Source organism: Prenolepis imparis, unplaced genomic scaffold, assembly GCF_030444845.1.
Source record: "Prenolepis imparis isolate NDT839.2.m4 unplaced genomic scaffold, iyPreImpa1.0 SCAF_7, whole genome shotgun sequence".
Classification (NCBI taxonomy): Eukaryota; Metazoa; Arthropoda; class Insecta; order Hymenoptera; family Formicidae; genus Prenolepis; species Prenolepis imparis.
The window spans coordinates 12,604,386-12,619,966 of NW_028141165.1; the positions used below are offsets into that span (position 1 = coordinate 12,604,386).

Here is a 15,581-nt window from a genome sequence, read left to right on the forward strand (position 1 = left end):
TTTTACTTTCTTGAATTATAAAATAAAGAAATGCGACAGAAAACCCCGAAAAGTCACACTGTACGCTGGTTAAATAGATTGCTCTGAAAATAAAATGTATACGAGATGTTATTTATAATGAATAGAGCTTCGACTAGTTTTCCTTATAAGATACGCGAGTAAAGATTCTTACGAAATTAGTAGACGCGGTTACAACATAGAGTTTTTTCCGTCTCGTCAATCATGCTCTCTACATCTTCCCGTTTGTTCCCCACATTGTAACAGCAAGGAAGAACCAATGACATCGCGGACGGCCATCTACTTTATGAGATCTACTTTATGTGATCTACTTTATATCTACATGATTATGGTCATGATTTTAACTTTCTATGTCTCTTTTCTTCTGTTGAGGAACTAATAATTGGTACTGCCCTTGACATGCAAATTTTTTGTTCCGCAATAACAAAGAATCTCATGATTGACAGATAGCATTAAGGTTGAATAAATTTCGCGAGTCCACATTTTACACAATGTCCTTAATACATTTGTACAGAAGAATTTCAAACACAAAGGAAAGACTCGCTGTACAAAGAATAGTTTGAAACGTACAAAAATTAAGTGATATACTGAATCAATACATTAAATTAGGCTAAAATAATTGTATCTCATTTCACTGGCTCTTTTCTTAAAATTGAAATTTTGAAGACAGAAAGCTCTGCAAGAAAAACGACGAAATAAACTTTAATACGAAGATGTAAAAATCACATAAAACAGTTAGTTAAATAATTGATGATAATATCCGCGTATAATTATATAAGTATTCAAAGCTTTGCTCGCGCTCGCGATAATTTTAACGCAACCATATAATAGTGCCTCTTTAAAATTAATTGTAAGAATATCTTTAGTACACAGAGATAATTTTCTCTTAGAATTTACCCTGAAAATCATGGTAATCGTGGGACAATATGGTATGGAAAGAATTTTATGAAAATTTCTCTGATTAATATTTAATAAACATAATAATATCTACACGTTAAAATATAAAACATGTTTGAGTAATTTTACCATGCAGTTTAGTAAAATTAATCAAACATGTTTTATATTTTATTGTGATAGATATTATTATTTTTATTATGATAAATATTAATCAGAGAAATTCTCATAAAATTCTTTCCATACCATATTGTCCCATGATTACCATGATTTTCAGGGTAAATTCTAAGAGAAAATTCTCTCCGTGTACGTTTTGATATTGAGATATAATAAATATATCTTATATAAATATTTGGGGAAATAGAGATAGATAAAAAAGAGAGAGAATTAAAGAGAGAGAGAGAGAGAAAAAGAAAAACCTATTTAAATGCTGAAAAGTATATTTAACATAACAATAAATTGATTTTCAATGTATAAACACTGCACAATTTCACTAACAACGGGCTTAATAAAGCTATGCTCAAACTTATAAAATAGCCTGAATGTTAAAGATAACGGAGGATGCAAAGCGATAATACTAAACGATTCTCTCTACCGCTGAACGGATTTTTGCAGTTTCCATACATGAAGAGATCAGGATCTGCCTCCGCGTGGAGAGACGCAAATATTTGTTTCGTTCTACCGCGCCGAGATAGAAGAGCGACTTCTTGTTCCTGCGGAAAGCGTGGTAACGCGAAACGATTGTCGTTCTCCTCGTTGACATTTTGCCGATACGTTGTTGTACGTTGTCGGAAAGCGGAAACAAATATTACTCAACGAAGAGAAATAGCCACGTTCGCGAACACGAGCGCCTACTATACTTCACACAACAAATCGCGTTTATCTTCGAACGATTTGGCTTTAATAAAATTTCCTCTTCCTCCAGGGGAATTCCCTTGTCACTTGTGCGCGCAAACGAAAAGCTACTCGACAGCTCCGTTAAATCTTCTCCTAATTGCTACCGAATTTCGCTCCTGCGTTTGACGCAGCCGCAAGAAACCTCGCGAAGTCCTCCTCCCTTCGATGAGCAATTTGCTCGAGATAATTACGCGGAAATAATTACGACGATTAATTCGCATTCCTATACATATATCAATCGAAATGTCTATTTATAAACCGAGCATCTCCTCGTACGTCCACGAAGTTATGAATCACATTGATCATACAGTGATGTATACCGCACAACGTCGCGATTCTATTGCTCTGCAATATGTACACGATGTGCTCGGCACAGCATCCTGACGCGCGTAGGTGGCTTTCAGCCACGAATATACTTTGATCTTTGATGCGAAGTCTATTTCGAACTTTTGACCACTTTGAAGGGGAACGTTGCAGCTTCTCGATCGGTCCAAAGACCTTTTCGCTTCTCGCGCATTTTCAGAGGGGATCTTTCTTCAAAAATTACACGTATAATAAAAAAAATGCAAAGAGAAATAATAAAACGTTCTTTATTTGAGTTAGAGAGTGCAAGATTTGCTCGGCTTTTTTTACGCTTTCTTATATTCGTAGACGCGACTGGAACAGCGAACTTGATCACCCGAAAGCCACGTTTCGTAAAACCGACATTGATTGATGAAGAGTCTGGCGACGATATAAATATAAAATATAAAATTTATGTATATTCTCGTGCATATTCTCAGAGGAATGCTCTCGTGACGATAGATGCGTAAGACCTGTCGTCTCTTTGTCCAGAAAAAGAACGTTACAATTAATGATCGATCGATTAACTTTGATTTTCAAAGAGGATATTTATAAAAAAAAAAATTGTATCTGCGATGAGAATAAATTTCAACATCGAGCATTTTTTCCTCTGCAATAATAATTTAAATAAAACCGCGCATATTTAATGCGAAAACGCAACTTTATTGCGAGTCACGCGAAACAAATTTTTCTACGATTAAAATCTGCGCGATTTGAACTCGTATCTTGCGAAAGAGAGATCCTGACTAGATACGTTTGCTTTACATATATGCTCATTCACTTGAATAATTATATAATTGATTTTTTAAAGAAAACTTGCAAATACATCGGGAAACGCCATATATCTCTACACGAGAATGAATGAATGAATCGTTTTAGCTTTCAACAAAATAATTTTAATTAAGCCGAAGAAAGAAGACTGTGAAACTCCGCCAGAACAATACATCCGACGTGGATAAACACTCGAAACACCTGAAACACTCGTAGACATTCGAACGCCTAATCGCATCGTTGATGCATTCGAGAGGAGAATGAAATCACTCTTCGGCAAACATCTTCGGGGTGGCTCGCTCGCATTCCTCCGCGATACTCACCAGGTCGTTCTCCTGGAAAACGAACGTTTCGGAGCGAAGGAAGAGATCACTTGGCCTAACGCGATCGAAAACGTGTAGTACGAGGAACTAAAAAACGCGACGAGGCAATTTTCTACCGCGGCCGTAAAACGCGGCGGTTTTTACCGCGCGCTCTCACTCTTCGGAATTTATAGGCGCGCGAAACGCCACGACGAGGGCATACGCGCGTAAACAGCACTCGCGAATGACGCGGCTGCCTCTCGACGGAGCCGGAGTCGAGGAACTGCAGAACGTACCGGGAACAGTCGGTGTCCTCGATAACGGCTCTCGAGGAGTCCTCCTCGTTTCGCCAGTCACACGGCCGTCCGCTTATCACTGACGTTACGATGCGCGAAAGCCGGAGGACGGCGACGGTGATGGCGGAGCCGCGAAGGTCGTCCGCGGGCCGAAATTTCGGCAAAGCGCAAAACCTCACGCACCTATCGCCACGAGAGCACCTGGTCGACGTATCGTCGACGTCGTCGCACCGATCGAAGTATCGACGCGTCGCGACGCGATCGGGATCGCGACGCATCGCCGCGACGAGGAGCTCGTCGCCGCAGCTCGTCGTTCCGAACGATGCACTCGGTGAAACAACTTTCGACCGAAACGTTGTCGCCCCGAACTGAACCGAACAAGCGTCGCTCTTCGTGTCCGTGTTGGTAGCTTCCCGGGTGCGCCAAGCGACGCGCACACCAGCCGGCACGAAACGCGACTGACTTTGCTTTCCGACTGACGTAGAAATGAGAAGGAAAGAGAGAGAGGAAGAGAGAGGATACTACAGGCGGAGGTGGAGTGGCAGATAGAGGGAACAGAGATAAAGACAGACAGGGGACACACACAGACAGACAGACAGACAGACAGACAGACAGACAGACAAACTGATAGACAGACAGACAGACAGACAGACAGACAGAGGTGGGAATCGCGCGCGGGCTGATTTGCGACCTACGCACGCACGCACGCACTATGCTTGCACGCACATACGCACCGCACACGCGGCGGTGCGCGCTGTGTGACGATGAATGAAGCCCGCACGTAGTCGGAGCGCGTACTTGTAGGAAGAGCCGCGTGCTAAACTCGCGCAACTTCGGCCGCCTTCGTCGGCGCGTTGCCGCCACCGACGAACGTCGACGACGACCGAACGACGGGATGGTAGAAGCGGACGGGATGGTAGGTCGAGGGGTAGACGGGCGCGAAACTACCCTCGCGTTGCCTGCCGACCCCGAGCTACGGCGCACGAGCGACAACCGGGGAGGATGTGGGAAGGGATTGGGGGGAAGTCGGGCCGACCCCAGCGCGGCAACGAAAACGTACGAGGGCTGACGGAGAGGAGCGTTCTCTCGCTCGAGTCCGGGTTCAAATTTGTTCTCGGGCGTGAAGGGTTCCGAACCGTGATATTGGGAACCGCCACCACCCTGGCCCTGGCGGTCACCGCGGGCAAAACACCGCGCCGCGGTTGCGAACTTGCGCCGTGAAAATTTCTCTCCTCGACGGTTCGCCAGAAGAGCCGAAGCTAAACGGCCTTAGCTCGACTTTTCTATCCGGTTGCGAGACAATTTTGGAGTAAAATTTCATTCGACTGCGATGCATCCCGGAATTCTCTCAGCTGAAAGACTCTCTTTCGATATTAACATTCTACATATCACTAGTAGATATTAAAATAAAATCTTTTCTGCAAAACGATATTGAGATATGAATAATAGATATGTTACACATATATCCATATATAAGAAACAAAGTATATAAGATATTATTTCATTTCTGCAGAACGTATAGAATGCATAAATGTATAAAGAAATATGCTATGATTACGGAGCTTTATCACAATGTATTGTTCTGTATATTTTCTCTCTGATTTTCCCGGACACGGCAATTTATCTAGGTAGGACTCGCGGAATACTAAACTTGTTTCCGGCACAACTGACTCTCCGGCGAACTGAGATGAAACTTTTTGATCCAAGTTAGATTTAAGCCCGATGACACAACTCTGGCGTGATTTCATCAGTCCATTGATACGGACGAATGGCACCGATCGTATTCTCCGCAAAGTATAACATCGCATGTGACATTTCTGCCGATCAAGATGGCATTTAATATATATTTTAGCATCATGCATTACGTATGAAAACATATTTCATTCCAGTCTGTTAAATATACATTGAAGATATATATTTTCAATCTTTAACATCTTAAATCTAATGAAACGAGTTTCGATAAAGTCAAGCATTTTTGAAATTCAATTTCGATTTAATGGATGCACGTACGAAGAGTTTGCGGCACGAGTACGTCGCGTCAAACGCGTTAATTTTCCGATAATTGCGCAACTCGTTCTTCAGAGTGAAATAAGAAGGAAGGATAAAAGAAAACAAAACTAACAGAGCCTCACACGGGTGATCTAATACATAATACAGCTCGTTATGCTCGCGCGCGACGTGCTTGTTAGAGTTTTCAAAAGCGACTCCGGATTGCAAAATATGATAACGGAGGTGTTCGCGATCGGAAACCGACGTCACTTTACGGTGCGGATTTTTACGATCCACCGATAAGTCTCGTACAGTTTTTCGAGGCCGGTGCAACGATAGCGATGATATTTCCGATAATATATCGCGAAACAACGTGGACTCTTTTCCCGAATTAAGATCAAGGATTAGAGTTCGATTCGAGAGAAAAAAGTTCGATAAATTCAGATTTCAGTCTGTCACAAATATAGAAACATTAATATAAATACAAATAATATCTTTCACTGAATAAAATTATATATATTTTACACGCGCATGCTTATTCGCGGAAGCTGTTTTCACAAAATGGTCATATATAAATCATGAACTTTGCTATAGCAGCTTAGAAAGTTTCAGAAAATCTTAAGAGGGGAATCGAGAAAGTTTTCTTTGATATTGCGTAATCATGTTGGACAAATAGGTCCTTAATCCTTAAGTTACGAGTATTTCTGAGCATCTCTGGTAAAAAGTGTGGCTCGTGATATTTCATCTCTTCATAAGTCTGAAGAAAATATTAGAAATATGTCGACATGAAATAAAAATATCAATTGCGTTTAAAAGATAAATAGTTCTCTTCGTTCCGTAAGAGAGATGCTAAGATGAAATAAAATATTTGAATACTATTAAAAGGAAAATTTAACATATGTCAAAACTATACTTTGATTTCAAAAATTAATCTTACAATTAGTCTTTCTAATTAAACTGTGATTTAATTAATTAAAAAAGTCAAGTTTTTCTCTTTCCCTTCCCTCCCCTCTCTTTCGTAATTAGTCACGTGACAGACATAAAAAAGATTTCAATTATAAAATACTGTTTTCGAATAACTATACTATTAAATAATTAAAGATGCTGAAATCTAAGATCAGAGATATTAAAATCAGAGTGATTTGAATTTACAGGAATATTGTAATAATAATAACAGTGAGAGATATATGAGAGAGCGGATATTCTAATCTTTTAGAAGCAGACTCTTGCAATATGTATTTTTGTTCCATTGTATTCCCGCTGATTTCGTAGAAGCATGTGATAAAACCTAGAGTCTTTTCTGTGTGTACTAAGCTTATCAAACTGCCCATCCTCACGTTCTCCAAATCCTCAGACCTTACAAAACCTTACGATATCTTCAGACTCTATTTCCTTTCGTATATTAAGTATCGGACACATCTTTGAATTTACAGTAAGACAACAATATTTTCGATCTGTTCTTTTTTTCGTGATTCTTCGCTGACAAGAATTCGCTGCTTCTCGCATATCGAGCAGCACAAGTGTGACTTATCGGTATTTTTCATGTTTACACGTTCGAACTACGTCCATATATATCGCGCACCTGTATCGATGAATATTTTTCGGACTACCGTGCTGAGCGTTCGTCGTAAATGACAGTGACACGATTACAATAACGGCATGAAAAAAAGTTATTTACATAAATACAAAAATGCATACAGTGCACATATACACATACAGAAGATAAAAAATATTTGAAGATACTCGGGGCGCACGCAATATATATGAAAAATTAAATATTGTAGATAGAGTCATCAGAAATATATCAATATACATAAATAAAATATATATTAAATTGTTACACGAATTAAAAACAATTTTAAATCAGTTTTTATCAATATTTGCATATGAGATATAACAATAAGATAACTTTTATATTGTAAAATAAAAATCGGTGTCGAGAGAAAATTGCAATTGTCCGTTTCCTTTGAAACGAAAAAGGATTTACATTTTCGTCGTATAAAATTGTGAAAGTCGCGGTGCGGGCATCACGAGACCCCTAAAGAAGGTTCAAAGAAATGGAAAAAATTTCTTTTCCTGCCCAATCCGGCGGAAAATCGTGCGCGCGCGAGGGATTCGTTTGAAGAATTTTAAGTATATACTCACACAGAGGAAACTCATTTTTTTTCTATTATTAAAATAACGGAAACCCCGAGTATCGATTTCGAGATACATAAGAATTCAATTGCGGTACACACACAGACACGTACAAATATACGCACACACATATATACATATGTATATATGTATATATGCATTTAAATTCTCCAGGAATCTCAGATCTGTCAAGTGTGCGATATTGTATCTCGATGCAGCATAAAATACTTTTGTGTCACGTAACGTTGTTCGTTATAGCGAGTAGGCGCACGTTACATGACATGCTAATTAACGCCACGAGTCGGATTGCGTAAGAATACAAATTACGTTTCTCACGTGGCCGTAACTAATTCTACTAAATATATATTGTATTCTCCCACACACAAAGAGAAGAACGTGTCTAACTATTTATCTGCTTTGCATCACGTTATACAAAAGGAGCCACGAATAAATTTACATATTAAACAATGATATGACGGATGGACGAAAATAAATTTTAGATACATATACCTTTGTTAAGGTATATATCTCGCATTCCATGAGTTTCGATGTCACTAACGTACGGATAAAAAACATACACACTAATAGTTACACATTCATTTACATAGTATCTCGGAGAGATTTAGAATTGCAAAAAGGAGAAAAAAATGAATTTTTATTCGAGTTATCGTAACAGGATCTTATCACGATAAGCTCGATAAATTTACAATCTTTAATCGACAATTTGTCGCATAAAAATTCAAGCGATCAATTTCACTTTCCGTATATATTACGAATATTCCGTATATATGTTTAATTATCACACACAAGTGCACATTACTTTTTGCCATTAAATTAATGTGCAATTAATACAAATGTATGTATTTTAAGACACGACGCGATATTCAATATCGCCATTTACAAGTGTTTGTATATGTATATATTAATATATAATTAATTCTTCTCGCCCTTATTATAGTCTCGATAAAAACCAGTTATAATTATACATTCTAATCTAGTATTACTTTATTATCTGCGGTTTTACTTCGCGAAACAGCTACATATAGCGTCTGCACAGTAATAATCCCGGAGCCGAGTTACGACACCGATGCGGAGACAGAATAATTTGTCATATGATGTCACGCGTGCACACGCATACGCACCGCGAGAGCGCGGTTATGGTTATAACATCTGACAAGTGTTAAGGTGCGTTTAAACTTATGCATAATGCTCTAGTTTTTTACCGCGAAGTAATTAAGGAGATCGCGTTAACGTTATGATTTATTGTTTATTCCATTGCGTATCTATTAAACCCTATTATATAATTCAAATATAATTATACAACAGTCACGTCAAAAACGTGCGCGGAAAAAATTTACCGTAACGTAAACTCTTCGCTAATAATTGATTTGCAACCGTTTCATCTTTTTGTAACCTACCGCTTGATAAATTTTACAGAGATACAGGAAAACACTTTCCCTAGTTTTTCTGCGCGTTCCTCGAGATATCCGCACGAAATATCTCGAGGTCAGATCCTGGGAGGGTTTACCTATTTAAACTAAAGTTCAACATTATTTGAAATTACCCGACGTTTCTCGAGAGAGGCAGAGTAATGGGGTTTCAATGTTTAAGAAATCTTTTCTAAAATGACCGCTCTCTTCATAACCAAGCTAAAATGATTTCCTCGATATATGACTTCATCTCTAACAATATTAAAGTAATATACCACACACAAACGCTCTTTTCAAAGAAGAAATTGTTCCCCGACCAAGTTTAATCCACTAACGTAATTCAACTTTCTTTAATGGACGGTGACGTTTCTCTGGGGAATAAGCTAGACATTATCGATGCTTCCGATTCATGAAATTTCTAAGTGCAAATTTAATCTCATTATTTGTAGATTGAACATTTCCAATTTACTTAAAAGTTTTTTATATTGTATATAAACATTTACAATTATTACTAACTAATATCAATATAATAATCAATATAAAAAAATATTTGGTGGTAAAAATAATAATAGATAGAAAACAAAAAATAATTATTAAAGTATTATTTGAGAATGCAAAAGAAATATTTTTTTTTCTAGTAAAATAAAATATGTTTAAATATATCTAAGTAGCACTTATTAATGACAAACGATACTGATGAAAACATATTAATGTTCAAAAATATAAACAATAATTTATTATTGTATCGTCATTATAAATTAATTTTAATCCAGAAAGAAAGATATATTTGTAGTGTAAAATATATTTTATATAGAAAACTTCTTTCCCTCTTTTCATCAATATAAAACATATTTAAAATATAAAACATATATCTTAAGAAAATGCTTTAAAATTAATGATTTCATAAAATTAATCTTCTAGCTTACTGTAAAACATTTTACGAAAATGAATGAACAAATCATTGGAACATAAATTCCATATAAATTCTATACAAATGTAATTTGTATTAAAATGTTAACTCCGAGCAAGTTTAACATTTTGATTTAATTTAATTATAATTAATATTACTGTAGTGTTATATGTAATTCGATATTGAAATATCAAAGTGCACTTGCAAGAGCTACTCAATGTAAATCAAAGATCTGACGCGTTAATTTACGCTTCTCAATCATTGTTCATGTTTCGACGAATGCATTCGCTCGTACGACATTAACACGTCGTCTTAGAAACGCATAAATTCCGGATAGATGCCGTTGAATGGACATGAGAAATCGATACTATTGATTCACTAAGAGAATTCATGTGTGGTCGGATCGGATTAAATGTCGCGCGAACATATTAATCCGTCTGAGCTGTGCGTTAGTGATGATAATGATCGCACATACGATCAACTCGCGAACGCAACAATCGAATAAAATACGATAATGATTTATCGCGAGGAATCCCGTGTTATCGAGTAAAACATCATTCGGCCGAGCTAATATTTGCATTACACGAATAATCAATCGTACGGTGGCAAAAGACGCGTATGCTTCTTTTTCTTCGTCAAATTCACTGATGATTCGCGACGTTCCACGACGCAGTTCTCTCTTCTACAAAAGATATAATAATTACGTATCGCACTTTTGAAATATCGGCCTGATCGATAAACCCCGATTCGACTTATGTAAAAGACTTTTAATTTTAATATTGATTAAAATAAACATTATCTTTTGCGCGATAGTAATTTCATTTTCATTGCACAGTTTGGAATTTTAGCAACCTGATTTTTCTCTACCACTTAAACTTCTTTCGCACAAAGTATATTTTCAGAGACGTTATTTTAATGAGATCGACGACAGCTTTGAATTCACAATGAAAACGACAGCGACCTTGCAAAGAAGAACTGTGGGAAAGATTGATCAGACTTTTAAATAGAGACCGCCAACTAAAATCCCAAACTAATGTTAATTGGGTTAATTGCCGAGTATTATTCTTTCGAATTGTCGAGATCATGCCTAATGATGAGACAGGGCCAAGGAAAGCGAGAGAGAAATAATCTCCGTTCTTTTTTTAAATTCTGCGAAATTTGCGAGCCTCGCAAATATTGCGTATATAATGACTTTAATTATGTTACAAGTTTGGAAAATGATAGCGGCATAATTCGTATTCTAATATAATTAATTGCTCCAATCTATCATTAAAGCACTCGTTCATGATTCTCTCTCATGTTCGTGTATGTATTATATTACAGGGATTACGAGATTTTGTAAAATATACCAGAGACAGATATGCGCGATGCTTCTGTATCTTTTATTAAGATATTCCAATAAGAGTCCTCAATCTTTTCTTTAAATATTACGGCGGAAAGAAGAAACAAGCACTTGATCTCTATTTCAAAAAAGCTTTTACTCCTCGTCATATTAATATATTTAATTTTTATTTAAAAAAATTTTTTAAATAAGACCGTAGATCTCTTTCGGGCACATTTAACGAAAATACGATGTAATCCGCTTTGTGAATCTCGGCCTGAAAAATATAGCTGCCTTACTCATTTCAACTGACAATGAGTTTGAGAATTTATCTGCCTGATAAAATAAAGGATTTGTCTGTAATTAAACGGCATCGAATTCAAACAAAAGTTCCGTCCTAAAACGCTGCGCGTTTATTAGCCGCTGCAGTGACGCGAATGAAACTTTATCTTGCATATCCAATCAATGGCAAATTAAAGCGGAAACTCTAAAGCTCTGAACACATGGAACAGCTAATATCCATCAGTGGGATTATAAACAGTATTTTGCATATACGAAACCAAGCATGAATTATATAACTTCGGTCGCGAGGAAGTATTTTAAGATCGTCTCATACGGTTCCGCCACTAAAATTGACGCACATGTGGTGAGAACATTTCGCTTTTCTTAGCGACGCGTTAAATTTTGTCATTTTGGAATTCCGTAAATATATTATATGATGAAGCAAACAGACGTAACAAATTGACGGTAATTTTGAAAAGCGCTGCGCATATGCATCGCACTCTATTTCAAGATAATATTTAACCCTGAGATATATTATTAGGAATAAAAATTCACGTCAGCCAAATTTCCCATCGTTGCTGCCAAATGTAGCGATATAATGTAGCACTTTTAATGCACCTTGTATGCATGCAATTCAGTCTTCGACATTAGCCCGAGAGTCGTTGAATGATTATACACGATATACGTAACAATAAAGCACTGCGTTATTATTTTGATTGAACTTGGTACCACTCGCGTCATTTATTTTAGAGATATGTATGTTTGTCTTGCTAGCTTCTTGTTTAAAACCCCAAGAATATTACGATATCGCGCTTTAAGGTTGTCAAGAAATCTTGAGAATGTTACATGAAACAAATACGTGTTTGTTTTCGTGACAATCGCAAAATACAATGAAAAGTGCTTTCAACAACATTTCGTATATTTTTCGTAAAATTATTCAAATCATAAAAGTGAACGAAACTGGATACTTCGACTTTGAAAACTGTTTGATTGAATCCTTTCTTCTTTATAAAATAATAACAAAATTGCGGGTCACATTTATATAAAAGAAATTTTTTAATTAAGCATTAAACTAAGTTAAGGAATTTTGTTACGTATAAAATCGCTGTAATATTTTTATAACCAATATTCACGTACGATAATTGAATATTATTGTTAATAGAACTTTAAAAATTATTATGAGGTTAAAGATGATATACTAAATCTTGTGCTAAATTTTTTTTACGTATTATGTAAGAAAGTTTAAATTTTTCAGTGCCCTTATATAAATATTCAAAAGATGAATGAAAAATAACGATATTTTTATAATTTAATTACTTCGATGGGAAAGTCTTGCGGGAAAATTCGTAAGAAACTTTTTCAGTTTACATTTGATGAGAAACCAGCCTTCGCTTTTTTGCATAATCTCTAAACACTTCGGTTCTGTCAAAACTTTCAAACTTGATTGAAATAACAAATAAATCATTGATTGATTTTCCTTCTTAATTCAAGTTCGAAATTTAACAAAGAAAATATCGACTTTTCTTTTCATTACTAATTCCTTACCTCAATAATCCACAGAAGATTACAATTTTTGGTGATATCAACAACACCTACAATAAATGCAATTTAAGAATTTTTGTTAATATCTGTTATTTTTTAGGAAAATTCAAATTGTAAAATATTTACATCTATCCAGCGATATCGCACATTGCAATGATATGGAAATACGTTTGAGTCGTAAACTTTATCAGGCTATGCATGAAAAAAATGAACGTTTCTAAAGAGAACTTCATACTTCTTTGACAAGACGCTTTCGTTCGTAAAACGTATAAATCTCTTGGCATGGAAACGGTGTCGAATACTCGACGACGTATGTAAGCGTGAATACTCCAAACTCGAGAAGTTAAAACGCTTCAAACAAATAAAAAAAGATGTGAAAATATGATAACTTAATATTAAATCCTCCTGAATAGAATCAAAATGAAACACGAACATGATTCTATCTTCAGAGATATTTAATTAATAAAATATATAAACTAAAACTTTTTTAGTATTTAAGAATAAAAAAAATATTCAATGCTTATATATAAATGGAAAATTCTCTTTAATCATAAATTTTAGAAAGAAAGAATTAATTCAAATGCGTTGAATATAATCGATATTAGTCGACTAAAACCAGCTCTATAAGACACATCGGATTCGCACAGTTAAATTATAATGAAAAGAGCAGATGGTAAGAAGTCAACAGTGATCTCTTGGCATCCCATATAACCACGCGCTCGCGAGAGGCAAAATTGTTTGGAAGATCGCCAACGACGTGTTTATAATCGTAAATTATCGTAAAAACGTGTATGCATCGAGTGTGCCAGCTAGATATCAGAGCATCTAAACTCAGTGATCCGTCAAAATAGCGCCTGCTCTGTGATTTCAAGTGACAGTATGATATGGTGGCAGAGATACTATAAATTTTATGTTGCGGAGAAAGAAAGACGGTAAAAAAAACCATTCTCGCGGCGCGCGTACAGCATTATGTCACGTTTACTGTCAGCTCGCTATATATCGTAATAAAGGTGACCGTTAAAAATAACGTAACGACACATAGAAATATAATGGTCGATAATATCATCAAATAGAGTAAATTTAATATTTATGGGATAAAACGCCAACAGAGTAATATGATAACGGTATTATCTGACCACGTATTATAGATTGCCCATGTATCATAGAATAATGATGAAAACGAGGACATAATATATACACAGAATAACGCTTAAAAATTTTTCACATGTGTGTGTGACATCAAATGACACTGTGATAAAAATGTATATAAAAATTAATCAAATACACGGTTATTGATAACCCCCGTGTGGCTTGATAAAAACTCGCGGCTCTCAGATGTTTTTATCGTACGAAACGTGAGGAAAACATCAGTTACGTATCACTCGTCGATGAAAAATGCGCGAATAATACGAAAAGAAATTCTTTCGATGTCCAAAAAAATATGATATACATCTCCGTGACTTTCCGCTGAATGAGATTAAGCGAAATAGACAATGGAAGCGGGAACTAGAAAAAAAGGCATGCAAGAGAGAGAACTAACCGGTAAATAAGTGACAGGTGGAAAAAAAGTATCCCAGAATTTGCGAGCCAATTTGCGAGATCGCAATTTTGCAGATTTAATTTTTATTAATCATCCGCGATCGCTTTTCCCGCAAATATTTTCGCCCTTTAAATATATCGAAAGATGAATCTTAAGTAGGTAACTTTCTATTAATTTCTATTAATTAGGGAACCCGATCGTGCGAGGCAGAAAGGTAAAAGCATGTTGCATCAGTGAGCTAAGTAAAAATAAGTCAACGAAGGTCGATGAGACTGTTTATGAAGCTCCACACGCGTAATCATTAATTATGTATTATCTTAGTCCGCAATTATAACGAATTTGAGTATCGCGAATGACATATAAATCGTGTCGGAAATTATTTATTAGCAAAAACAATTTAACATTCAATAAAATGTGCTCAATTGAAGAGAATCTTACGCATCGGTAAGATTAAAAAATCGGTTTGCCAAGACATGCCGCGGCAATTCTTGATGTTCTCATCACTTATCACATACTTAGTTGCGCGTCACTGACACCGCGAAGATAACCAAATCCGTTTTAGCGCCAAACCATGTATAAAAGGCATGAGGATAAAGTGTATTTACGTACGATTAGTATGGCAATATTGTGTCGCAGTCTCTTCGCGGTTTGCACTCTCGAATAACCGAGAATATAAGTTAAATCGTCAGATAAGAAACTGTTTTCGAGGAAAACTTTAACGACTTATCATTCGCGTATGCTCTTTTATATCTCGTCAAAAAATTTATCAAATATTTGTAATAAAATTTTTCTGTATAATTGTGCAATAAAAAATATACATACATATATATATAGCAATATTGCAATATTAAAATATTATATAAATTTACTTTGCTACACACTTGTTTGCTGCTTGAACTTGTAACAGCAGT

General features: G+C 36.0%; 1 protein-coding gene and 1 long non-coding RNA gene across 2 annotated transcripts in view; one reads left to right on the forward strand and one right to left on the reverse strand.

Moving 5' to 3' along the window:
• LOC145938205 (uncharacterized) overlaps nt 1-15,581 on the forward strand; it is a 180,039-nt gene that overhangs the window by 29,024 nt on the left and 135,434 nt on the right. The window lies entirely within an intron of this gene.
• Nucleotides 1-15,581, reverse strand: part of LOC145938129 (uncharacterized) — a 28,525-nt gene that overhangs the window by 12,355 nt on the left and 589 nt on the right. The window contains exons 2-3 of the mRNA XM_083041530.1: nt 6,206-6,266; nt 3,246-4,779 (exon numbers count right to left, since the gene is read on the reverse strand). Coding sequence (XP_082897656.1) covers nt 3,704-4,779; nt 6,206-6,266 — 1,137 coding nt within the window. The 3' untranslated portion in view covers nt 3,246-3,703. The remainder of the gene's footprint in view (nt 1-3,245; nt 4,780-6,205; nt 6,267-15,581) is intronic.